General features: G+C 32.4%; 1 protein-coding gene across 1 annotated transcript; it reads right to left on the bottom strand.

Moving 5' to 3' along the window:
- Positions 1 to 282: 282 nt before the first annotated feature.
- LOC128173114 (cytochrome P450 2B4-like) lies at positions 283 to 11,353 on the bottom strand. The gene is made up of 8 exons (XM_052838840.1): positions 10,884 to 11,353; positions 10,121 to 10,343; positions 8,867 to 8,993; positions 8,612 to 8,765; positions 7,963 to 8,099; positions 1,883 to 1,979; positions 1,304 to 1,513; positions 283 to 1,060 (listed from the first exon to the last, which is right to left on the bottom strand). The coding sequence occupies exons 1-8, from the start codon at positions 11,242 to 11,244 to the stop codon at positions 873 to 875; spliced, it is 1,497 nt and encodes a 498-aa protein (XP_052694800.1). The 5' UTR covers positions 11,245 to 11,353; the 3' UTR covers positions 283 to 872.
- Positions 11,354 to 13,352: the final 1,999 nt, after the last annotated feature.

Genomic DNA, 13,352 nt, shown 5'->3' with positions numbered 1-13,352 from the left:
ACATTAATTAAAGCCACTATTTTTTCATTTACTACGTTTTTCGGTTATTCTATAAGACACGCGCATCTTGTATCGCTCATCTTTTATGAAATTATTGGGTTTTAGGCTTCAAAATTGATTCGTAATGTTATCAAAGACAAAGACAGTAGAAAATGTAAATATACAATTATAGCATTTTGATGAGGTCAATACATGGTAAAACAATCGACCAATCATATGCTTGGAAAAAATACGATATTATATTAAAAGGCATTAGATATAGTTGGAATAATGAAGGTATACTATAGCAACAAACATTTATTTGGTCGATACACACTTTTTCGTCGTTCATTATATTCCAAAGGGGTTAAACAGGCTTTGTGCGCCCCTATTCTTCTTGGTTTTTATAAGATTTTATCAAATTTAATCAGAAAGTTCGTCACATTACCACAAGAAATCGAATGGTTTTAGAAATGTATATATTTATCTAGGCTGGTTCCGAAGGCCTTCCGAAGTTTCGTGCTTGCACTTCGGAAAGTCCCGGGTACGAGTCTTATTTTGATTTGTTAAAATAAAGATTATTTCGTACAAAACGATAGAAAAATATCTTTATTATCGAACTTCTTTGAACAAATAAATAAAACTTTCGGATATCCACAAAGGCTGTCGAAAAGTATTTACGAGAGATATCAAATTATGATACGTATATGTTAATTAATGTCCCTTTTTTAAATATGTACATGAAAACCAAGTAGAATATGATGGTTCGGATTGGTCAAATGGTTCAGTATCCTTTGTATGATACATTAATTTTGCTTTCTTAAAACAATCAGGCATTGTTCTATTTTTAGTAGTCCTCAATACATAAAATATCTATGTGGCATAGTCTACATTCATTCCAGGGGCACCAACGTAACTTCTGAAAAGTGCAGTGGTTGGAGACCGAACAAGCAGTATACATCTTCAAAAGACAACGGTTGCTCTGGGTGTTTGGTTGTAATCTTGAAGTTCTGTAGAATATTTGCCACAAGAGAGTACATAAATATGTCTGCTACGTATTTTCCTATGCAGTATCGTGGCCCTAAATTGCATAAAAATATTCATCACAAAACTTTTGAAAACTATTGATACAAATGAAGATTTCTTATAAAATGTTTTCCTCATTAGAAACCATCGACCACTTTGCGTTATTGAAATGCATAGAGACTCAGGGTTTGTTTCGGGGCCAACAGTTGCTTTATATTTTCAAAGTCGGATAAAATTCTTATAAAACTGAAATATATGCCAATATTTTCAATTTATTACAATAAAATTTAAAGTGCACCTGCTCCATAAGGACTGAAGCACCTCTCTGGAAGTTGCCCCTCCAAATCGATCCCAAGAAAGCGGTCTGGATTAAAGATATCCGGATCTTTCCAGACTTGTCTGTCCCGGCACGTAGATTTGCAATCGATCATCATGAACGTGTCCTTTGGGATATCGTATCCCCCAACCTGGATGTCCTGTATCGGACAGTGGAAAACCGTGAAGGGCACTGAAGTCAAACATCAGTATTAACACAATGAATACCATCAAAGAGCATTCTGATTAGTAGTCTACAGAAACCGTACACAAAACACGCAAAACTTTTAACCTTGAAAATTCAATATCAACAGTAAATATGGATAGTAGGGGTCTATATTTACCCCTGTATGTAATTTTTTACCAACACATAATTTTGCACGATATTTGAATAGCGGTACCCAATTCCTGTTTCTAAAATGCGTCAAAACATTAATGCGAGACACAGATTTTACAATAATAAACTAATGATTGTCATATAAATTACATGTACAGGGATTTGTAAATTATAGGCTCTGGGGGGTCTATTTAAAAAAAAAAAGGAAATAATATATCTCCATACCCGGTGAATACAATCTTTGAATTTCTTTGATGGTTGCCACGGTGTAAGGCGTCCTTGACCTATCCTGGGATTGTACTCTCTGACCTTGGCCAATCACCTGTCGTCACAGAAACAAACCCTCTAAATCAACGTACGTGTTAAAGTTAAATATTTGGTCATTTGCAAATAATGACATATACTTTCAAAATTACATCAGGGTCACTCATTTGTGTCAAGGAGGGAATGTGGTCAACAAATTACCCATAAAATCTACATTAAAAATTTTAATACGATATTTTATCAATAAACTTTTATTTAGTAAAGAATTATGAAATATTTTAAATAAAAAAAATCCCCACAACCTTATACAAAGCTCTTTTTCCAAAGGAGAATAATAAAACCTGAAAAGGCCACGACTATTTGAATTTATTTGAATATAAAATTTCATTTTGTTCTGGTTGTACAACAGGATGACGTGTATAATAGTAAGATTGTGATCAAAACCTCAATTCTATTTCTTCTAATATAAAGATTTCAGACCCATGGAAAGATTACTTAAATAAAAAAAATTCAACTTATCTTTACATATCTCTTAATATTACATAACCATGGGGATACAAATACACTTGGATTAATTTATTCTGCAAGTGCTGGGTAAATTACATATATGTAAAATGTGGGAATATTTCAAGCGGTAACAAATTAATCAATCAAAATTAATTCTGTTTTATTTTCACAAAATAAAGATGTGGGAACAGTTTCTAACAACAATAAGGGACACTTGTTATAAAAAAAAATTGAAAATTCGTTCTACTTTAAATAAAATAATTAAAGAGAGTGGTTCTTAAGAACTATCAGCCCGAAACATTCTCTTCATTTTATTCGTTAAATTTCAGTTGCAGTGCAGTTTGTCGCAGTACTCTATAGACGACGTTTCTTTAAATAATAAGATAAATCCATGTACTACAAATATATAAAAGTTATTATCTGAAAAGATTTAAGACCCATCGTAGTCGAGCTCACCTCCTTTTGACAATTGCGCCTTATACTATGCTAGATGATTTATCCGGATTTGTGCATTGATTTATTCAATCCAAACTGTTTTAAATCAGGGTTTAAGGCCGCGCCAATATTTCTTCTTCGTCGAACATCAAATGCAAAAATAGCACGAGCGGGCGAGTGATTAGATGATAGAATTTATTTTTTCGTGGGCAAAATATTTAGGCGGTAAATTAATAAAATATATTTTTTTCTACTTGTTTCTGATTTATAAATTAAATTTTTTTAAAATAGTATTTTAAAAAAAGCGGAAAAAGAACAGAAACAGTGCAGAATTTCCTGGATGCGGGAAATTATTGGTAACATAATTTGTATAGTTTTATTTAAATGCGAGCGCGCGGGGTCCAACGAACAGGAAATTAGATTGGTGTGGCCTAGAGGGAAATTCTAGTATATACAGTTTCCGAAAATGTTGGATTTTGTTTCTTAGCAATTGACAATATAGGTATTGTATCTATCAGTTTGTTCATAACATGTATACATTTTATAACTGCAGAGGACTAGTTCAAATTGAGAAACGCGATGTTTCATTGGACGATCTATTTTTAGTCCAATGTAGAGAAAATCAAAAGTTAGGCCTATATGGACCTCCTAGGTCACGTGCAGGTGAATATTATACAATTATTGCTGTTTTTTAGGGTCAGTTCGATGATTTAGCTACCCAAGAAGTACGCTCGGTGAATATTGTACTTCGAGGGTAGTTAAATCAACATATTTACATTCTACTGTGTTTTTCCATTAAATTTGTTGATGATTAAATGCCTAACTAATCACTGCGTATGAATTAACATGTAATTTACATAAGCAGTTCCCAAACAGTGATTTCTATGTTATCTGTTAAAAAATATATTTCATACATGTTGTCAAAGCACCATGTTTTACAATTATTCAACAAAAATGTTGATTTTATTGTTAAAAGCAAAATTTCAAGAGTTATTTTTCATGGATTATATTTTCATCCTCATCGGTCTCAACTCAACAGTCGAGTGTGACAACCAGTTTAAAACACCTGTTCTTGCTGTTACGTATTTACTCCCTCCGTGATCTGCAATTTGTATCGATTTATTTCAGTAAATAATTGATTTCATCAGTAAGGGAATGTAAATATAAGCATTAAATGATTATTTTTGACGTCGTTGTGTCAATAACTGCCTTCAGTTAAAGGTTTTCAAGAAGAAAATGAACAATTTTCATACCTTTCTTGTTTTAGAATTCTGTTACTTTAGCTAGCCTTCCTAATATTCACTGCAGACTGAACTTCTAGATAGTTTGTGTATTTCGATATATTCATGACGTTCTAAAAACATATTTAAATAATATTCGATATATTTTGGCATATTTAGCTTATATTTCATAGAAGTTAAGAAAAAATTAACACCAAATTTGGCCTAAAATTAGCTTATTTCATGCTATACCTCAATTTTTTTTTTATATGTGACCCCTACTTGTATTACTTTTAAATGAGACATTAAATGTATGTCTATTTGTATGCAAAGTTTTGGAAAGATGACATTACTATAATTTTTTTAATTTGCGTTATAATTTGATTACTCCAATATTTAGTAACATTGTAACATTTGTTGTTGTATTCATTATGTACTGGCCTTTGAAGCTACCAGTAAAGCAAGAATTTTAAAACTTTGACTTAGATTTTACTTTTATAGTCACTACTTGTGTTCAACTTCATATTGTATTAAAATCAGAACTAAATAATAGTTCAAACTATAAATATTTGTTTGATTTCTTCAAATGATCAATTTTCACGTCAAATTTTAGCAAAAATTTCAGGAAAATTATCATTTCTAAAAAAAAATTGGGATGTGACATGGGTCACAAATAAAATAAATGAACATTTTAGATCCCCATCTTTATATCCAAGAGGTTTTCGGATGATTGACATTCATTTTACTATTATTTCAGGTGCCAACCTTCTTAACTTTATTGTTGAATAATTGTTAAAAATGGGTTTTTATAACATGTATGAAATGTATTTTTTAACCGATAATATAGAAATCAATGTTTGGGAACTACTTATGTTAATAACATGTAAATTCATACGCAGTGATTAGGTCGCTGCATTGAGAGGCATCACATAATTTAATGAAAAACACAGTAGAATGTGAATATAAATACTTACATTGTTTAAAAAAGTGGTTTAAAAAAATGGTACGATTGACCCAGATGTTAAATGGATGTTCAGGTGGCAGGGGATAGTTTTTTTGGTCGAGGAAATGTGAGGCAGATAGTGCTCATATATGAGATTTAATTTTTCAGTGGATTTTTAAATTTGCTAAAATTGGTTTGCATGCAGGGGACACATGGTCCCGACTCTTGAGAATTTTTAAACATTTCAGAATAAAACAAGTACAACTTACATATAGCACTATAAAGAACAGCCAGGGACGGTCTCAAAATTTTCTGAAAAATTGCCCTTTTTTCACATTTTCACGGGTCCAGAACCACGCTCCAGTCCCGAGCAACTGCCATAAACTACCATAGGATTTGTAGCTTAAGGTATACCCATGCAAATAATCACCAATTGATGGGGGGTCAATCACCTTCTTTTCAAGTGACATTTCGTGTTCTGAACCCACCCTACTTTTCAAGCACAAAACCGAAAGTGAAAATTTTGGCCTCAGTTTCGCATTTTTATTCCATATCTGATGAAAAGTGCTACCAGTATTAAAGTGTCATATATCAATGAAATTGACATGAGCTCCTCTATCCACAAAATGAATGCAATAAATATTCTAGCAATTTATACCCCTCAAATAACCAGCCAAACCCCAGGTTCTCCCTTTATTTCTAAATTTTGACCGGGTCTTTCCTTCGAAACTATCCCCTGCCACCTTTAACTTTTAGAGTTTGTTTCTCTCTAACCAAAACACTTTACAATCAGAAAGGTCATGCAATTCTGAGTAAAACTTTTCAAATTTGGTCTGATTTCATTGAAAAATAAAAAAGTTATGGCTGTTTAAGTATTACCCCCTTTCCCGGCTGAATCACCTTAACCTGTTTCTGTAAGGTTTTCAAGATGTATCATGACTTCTTTCAATCCAAAAGCCATTTTTTCTTTTAAAATCAGTTATAACAAGAAACCTTTATCCAAATCTGATGTAAAAACATTGAAATATTCACATTTAGTAACAACATATAGGAGAATTCAACTCATATGTATCACCTATCCCCCTGCAAATGGGAATAAGAAAAAACACACTATTACTCCTTGCAATCAACCTTTTTGTTTCTAAATGGTATTAACAGGTTTAAAAACTCTATTGGAACATAAAAGCAACTTATTTGGAACACAAAACTTCACTTTCATCTCTTCATAAGGGACAGGTACCTAGAAAATGGCAATCAGGCATCTTACCCGAGGAGTCATTTCCCAAATATGCTGAACGGATGATGATGAAACCTAATTTCTCTGTTTATTCTTTAACCAATAGTAAAAGATCTAGATTTATTTGTTAAAAAGATTGAAATACATGTTTTACACATAAAGAAATACCAAATTTGAACATCATGACCACACCCCCATCATGAGGTCGGAATACATGCAAATGACAAATGGTTAAAAAATGCACACAAATTCAATTTTTCTTGATATGTTTTCAATAAAGAAGAAACCAGATGTATGTGTTTTGTTTTAAATTGGAGCAATTTTGTGTACCTATGAGATTTTATCAAGAGAAATGTGAAACAAAGGCTATTTTGGGGTTTTTGGTGAAGAAAATTGAAGGGTGGGGGGTGCTTTTCTGACAATCAGACATTTCAAAATTGTTTATAATGACTTAAAATGCAAATATTAACTATTTAGAATTACATGTAATTACATGTAATTTACATGTAGCACATGTGAAATATATATTTAGCTATAAAAGCTACTTTTTTTCTGTTTTAGCTTGAGAAAGAACAATATTTAGCAATTTCTTATCAAAACTAAGGGTTTAAAACTTCATAAAACTGCATGGCTATCAATTAATTTCAAGAAAATTTAAAGAAAATGGTATAATATTATTCATTTAATCCAAATTCAACCCTGCATCTTATATCAATAAGAATAAAATGCCTATAAAGGGTTTTAAAATAAGGACAAACCCAAAACGCTAAAAAGTTGCACTTTTTCTATGGACCACCCCCTGTTACATTTTGGCCCCTAAATCTCATCACAGGGTTGAGCAATCATAAAAATTCAGCCAGTTTCCCATTTTACACACATTGAACATCTTTTCTGTTCCCATATTGTTCAATTTCAAGCCTAGTAAAAATTTGACATTTTCTTGAAGGTGGCAGGGGATAGTTTTTTTGGTCGAGGAAATGTGAGGCAGATAGTGCTCATATATGAGATTTAATTTTTCAGTGGATTTTTAAATTTGCTAAAATTGGTTTGCATGCAGGGGACACATGGTCCCGACTCTTGAGAATTTTTAAACATTTCAGAATAAAACAAGTACAACTTACATATAGCACTATAAAGAACAGCCAGGAACGGTCTCAAAATTTTCTGAAAAATTGCCCTTTTTTCACATTTTCACGGGTCCAGAACCACGCTCCAGTCCCGAGCAACTGCCATAAACTACCATAGGATTTGTAGCTTAAGGTATACCCATGCAAATAATCACCAATTGATGGGGGGTCAATCACCTTCTTTTCGAGTGACATTTCGTGTTCTGAACCCACCCTACTTTTCAAGCACAAAACCGAAAGTGAAAATTTTGGCCTCAGTTTCGCATTTTTATTCCATATCTGATGAAAAGTGCTACCAGTATTAAAGTGTCATATATCAATGAAATTGACATGAGCTCCTCTATCCACAAAATGAATGCAATAAATATTCTAGCAATTTATACCCCTCAAATAAACAGCCAAACCCCAGGTTCTCCCTTTATTTCTAAATTTTGACCCAGGTCTTTCCTTCGAAACTATCCCCTGCCACCTCATGCATATAAATTATTTGTACAGTGATGTACTTACCAACAAAAGCAAATTTCTTTATTCGTTCAAATGAGTACATAAGAAGATAATTCCTCTTGACAAACCTGGCGCATTTCCGATCTACATTTGGACTGAACTTCCGGGTACTTCACTAGCGCCATCAGTATCCATTTTGTGCTCATAAAAAGATTAACTTCTCCCGCTGAAAACATGTCAATCAAAGTCTGTAGGAGGTCGGCTTCTGAAAGTACACAAAGTTTACTGAACTGCAAACTACACACAACTGTTGAACAAAATAATGATTATCCTAGTTAACAAAATCATGAAGTGATTGCTCAAATTAAATTTGGTCAAAATGAAATGCGTTTGCTTTCAATATGTATTTATCTATTTGTGATAAAAGTTGGAGTAAATGTTTATATAACATCCCACCGAGGATCCCAGCAAGGATCGGTCTTAAACGAAATCTTCTTGGCACATAGTGAAATTACAACTCACTGTAATTTCATACACAAGATGTTATAGAACTGGCACCATAATTGATTTTTTCCTGTTGTTTTTTTAAAGGTTTTGTTAATTAATAGGTATCAATGACTTAACCATTTTGCTAAATGGGTGGATACAGACATCTCTTTTTTGTGACTATTGGAAGATGTGATTTATTATGAGGGTCATATATTATGTTCTTTACAACAACCTTTAATTCACTCAAAAGTCCGCTATCAATCGATGCACATTTATTCGTTAACTTACCAGATATATCGTTTTTCGATCCTTCCTGTGCGTAGTTTGATAAATAAATCTGAAGGAAATCTGTCGGCGGATCTTCGGGATTGTCTCTCTTTTTCTGAATTATTTCTCGGAAACGATTGAATAAAATCTCGTGATTAGCAGCAGCTCTGTTAATCTAAATTTAAATGACGATAATAAATACAATTTTGTTTCTAATAAAAGCATGGTATTAAATTACAGTAATCAAATTTTAATAATTTCAAAACTTTTACAAACTTTTGCCCGCTCAAAATTGGCCAAAAATGGAAGATAGTTTTCCGGATTGCCTGATTGTGTGAAAGCGAACAATTCTGCCAATCTGTTCCTGATTTCATTCATACTAGCTGGATCGTCGTGACCGTGTCTGATTTGAATAAAATGCATGTATTTTTCATTATACATGTATGTTTCCGTTTTTTATCTTAACATGATCAAAATCATTGGCTTACATTTCTTACATTTTGATATTTTTTCTATCTATTACTCCATTAAAGTATTTTCTAATACTTGTTCAGCCTGATTCTCAAAATCAAAACAAAAGTCTTATTGCATGTAGTAATACAGTATTCTTTGTGTTTGACTTATCAACAAAGTTTTGAATGTTTTTTGGAAGTGCTATAAAATCTCATGTCAATCTAATTTTAAAATGCATGCAGCTCTTCATACAAGAATTTGTAAACTGCAGTCCTTTGTACTTATCTTATTTAATTAATTGTCCCAATACAATCAACATTTTTTTTTCTGTAGACCATAAGGCATTAAAAATACAGAGAAAAAGAGGGGTCAATGCCCATCCCTTTGAGTGAGGGCGCATTTAATTTGACCTTTTTACAGTAAAAATGAAATTTTTCCTGCATTGAAATTCATCGCCAGTTTTTCTAACCTATCAGGATATTTACATCAAAAATTGTAAATTATGCACAAATATCATATTGAATATGGTGATTAAAAAACCAGTTATGTAAAGCCGCATAATTTTTTGCACCTAAAACTAAAATCTATCTGAATATCAGACTTTTTATAAATCCAATGCAATTTGTATAGTTATGCGTATTAGCGAATTTTGCCTTTAAAAATTCAAATTTTTTCTATACTAAGTATATCTGCAATGCTTTAGTCACTATTGAAATCTAGATGTTAAACAGAGCCTATACATAAGCATATCACAAGTTTCAAGTTTGCGTGCATAAAAAATATAAAAAGAGTTTGATTTTTATAAATGTATGAATATATAATCATTTTTGCTCTAGAAAACCAGCACGAAAATGTAGTTCCCGACAAATCTTCCCTGTTTATTAATTTTGGATTGAATTTCTTTAGGAATGATGTGTAATAATGAAATAATGATATTTCTGTGCTAAATTTACAAATATATATCAATACTAATTTTAAATGCATGTAAAATGATCATATGTGCAAACTCGTCAAAAAACTCTAAATTTACATCAATGATATATGATTCTTTTTATTTGTCTTAATATGAAAATTAACCTTTTTCCCAAAAGGAAAGCAGAAAGAAAGTTGAAAGAGGTCTTTCTAATAAGAAATTCCAGATCGTAGGCAGACGACGTGTCTTTGACATGTGACTGGAATACGTCATACTCTGCCGCTAGATAGCGCTGTAAAGACGTAACCACACGAGAATCTTCCTGTGCCGACTTCAGCACGTCTTGCAAAGCCTTCCATGTATCACCGTTGCTCCATAAAATACCTTAAATTGATAAGGTTCACAATAAACGCTCTATACCATGTACAAAATCAGACGCTTGATAGTGTATCGACCAATATTTTAATTAATATTTATATTCCAGACAGAAAGAAAGTTGAAAGAAGTCTGTCTGATAAGAAATTCCAAATTGTAGGCAGACGATTGGTTAAGACGCAGTTGATAATCCGTTCTATTACCCCCAGCGTTAGCAACACACTTAGCAACGGTTAACACAACGAATTGTTAAACTATGCGCGTACGGTTCGCCAAAGAATTCACGTCATTCATATATAAAAGTACTAAAGTTTTCTTTAAAATTAAGACATTCAGTATAATAAAATAGATAGTGCCTGTTTAGGAGAGTAAGAGTTGATATTGACACCCCTCGAAAACCATTGTCAACCTCTGCTTCGCGTCGGTTGACAATAGTTTTCTCGGGGTGTCAATTTCAACTCTTATCCCCTAAACAGGCACTATATATTTATATAATGTATTGAGTCAAAGTTCATTTTAAGATAAATATATATCATTTATTGTACTTAACTTTCCCTTTGAAGATCGTATTTGGAATGTACATCCAGTTCGGGTGTCTTGTGGTTAAAGCTCCGTTTTTTACTAAGATTTCATGAGCATATTCATATCCAAACACAAACACAACTTCATGGACCCCCATTTTCAACCTAAAGACATCGCCGTATGTTTTTCTAAACATTATGATATCGTAATAAATTCCCTTTTTTCCTTTGAGCTGCAGAAGATTGCCAAAGATTGGCCATGCCCACGGCCCTGGGGGTAGACGGTACCGTCTCCGCGACATTGCACGTGCGACAGCATACACGCATACTGCAATTGAAGAAACTCCGAGGAAAGTCCAAAGATCCGAGAATAAAGCCGCTTGTCCCTCCATGATAACCGTGTTATCTTGACAATTAAGTGTCAAAAAACATCACAAAAACACAAAACGGATGCATTTTAGTTCAGTGGATACATGTACTTTGTACAACTTTAATTACAAAGTGTGAGTAAATTATTAGTCAGAGCCTGTTTATCCACATGTTCCAAGTACACCTATTAGTCACTATTAATCAAGAAGAAAACAATTTTTTTTTTTAAATTAAAGCGATCTTTAAATTCCATTATAATAATCAATATCATGTTGCGTATGCAACGTGCATGTTTAATTTGAATAATATTTACTTTTTTCTTTTTTACATATTTCTTACTTAGTGTTCATACTGTCGTATAAGATTCTTTAGGACCCGATTTGTAGCACTTGATGACGACCTCAAAATTCATATTTGTTAATTTAAATTCTGCTGGGTGATAGCCCGCGCAAGCGCAAGAATTAACACTTCACACATACGACATTATTATGATATAATGCTTAATAAGTTGAATCATTTTTTTGTTCATTTTTGTATCACTGTCCAATTTTTTTTCCTTGGAACCATTTTAACAAGACCTTGAACTTTCAGTAGGACTTTATTATCTATTTCTTGCGTCAAAACAAGTTAAAAATGATGCTGGTTCAAGCGAAATTTACACCGATTGCGTAGACAAAGCTCAAAAGCCAGACAAATCTTGTTGATTTCAAAAGGCCATATCTGAGTGGCCAGCGATGAAATAGACAGACCTACGTCACATTGCTGCTAACAGAACTATCCAAAGTCCAAGCTCTTGTTAAAATGGTTCTATCTTATTCTTTAAAATTGAATTAAAAAACAAACTGCATTGTTAGATATTTAGAGGAGCTGAAGGGATCGATGAAAAATCTACACTGAAATGGATAATATATATATAAACATGTAAGTAGCCTTCATCCTGTTTGTTGCAGCTGACTAAAAAAAAACCTTTTTTCATTGTATTTATTTCAAACAAGTGAATTTGGTTCTTTAGGTCAATTTTCAATAAAATTTCTATTTTTTTGTCCCAAATAAGAATTTCAGATAAAGACTGATTTGAAAAACAATCGGGGGGGGGGGGGGGGGCATTCCCATTAAACTTCCCCATTTCATTCATACGTCATTCATCCATATAAACGTAGAATACAATAATCTGTTTATTAACCATTAATGTTTACAAATTAATATCTAAGGTTTACAACCAAAATGTTTTAAAACCATGTCAATTTCACGTGTTAATTCTAGTCAAAACGATGTGTATTGCCTCAAATGTTTGACTAAACTGTGTTTTCTAGGCTAATGTGAGGTACAGGGTTCTCTTATTTGGAAGTACAAAAGATGCGAGAATATGGTCCTTGAGTCCCTTAAAGAAATCTTGTTTTAGTGCTTGGTTTTATAGGTTGGGAAAATGAGGTTTACCTCACCTTAAAGTTGGTTTATTGATAATAACATAAATCCGAGAGGATGAACTCATTTGCAGCAATCCTGTAAAATGTACATTAACAACCAATAAAACCTTACGAGCAAAGAAAGATTCCGTCAGAATTGTTGCAATATACATGTATTTATTTTTTTAAAAATACTTGTTAACAAATCTCTGGCAAAGAAAATGTACAACTTGCGAGTCTTAATTATTAAATTTTTTTTTGGAAAGTCGTGGGATTTTTCTACATTAGACTGGTTTCAATGGTGTAGTATGAAGAAAACCTGTGGGTTTAATGGTGTAACGTACATAGAAAACCCATTTTGATTACGCTTTCCGACCTTTAAGTAATTGGTTACTAGCTAGTGTTTTAAACGACTCTTCCATGTTTATTATAATACAAGCTGGCATGGTTACCTTTTTAAAACTTCATTACTTCGTCCCATTGAACTTGATTTTTTATACTGATTTATTTACAGCCATTCAAAAGAAAGAAAAGAAAAGAAAATGTTTCTTATATTTCTGCAAGGCAGAGGGTTTTGATGGGATTACTGCAGGTCTTAAATTTACAAAGCTTTAAAAATTGTAAATAATTCAATCTATATTTTATTACTTCAAGAATAACCACAAGAAAAGAAATCACAACAGTCTAAATTTGAAGACTTCATTTTTACCCTACAAAATCTCTAG

Source organism: Crassostrea angulata, chromosome 1, assembly GCF_025612915.1.
Source record: "Crassostrea angulata isolate pt1a10 chromosome 1, ASM2561291v2, whole genome shotgun sequence".
Classification (NCBI taxonomy): Eukaryota; Metazoa; Mollusca; class Bivalvia; order Ostreida; family Ostreidae; genus Magallana; species Magallana angulata.
This window is presented reverse-complemented; position numbering and strand designations above follow the sequence as displayed.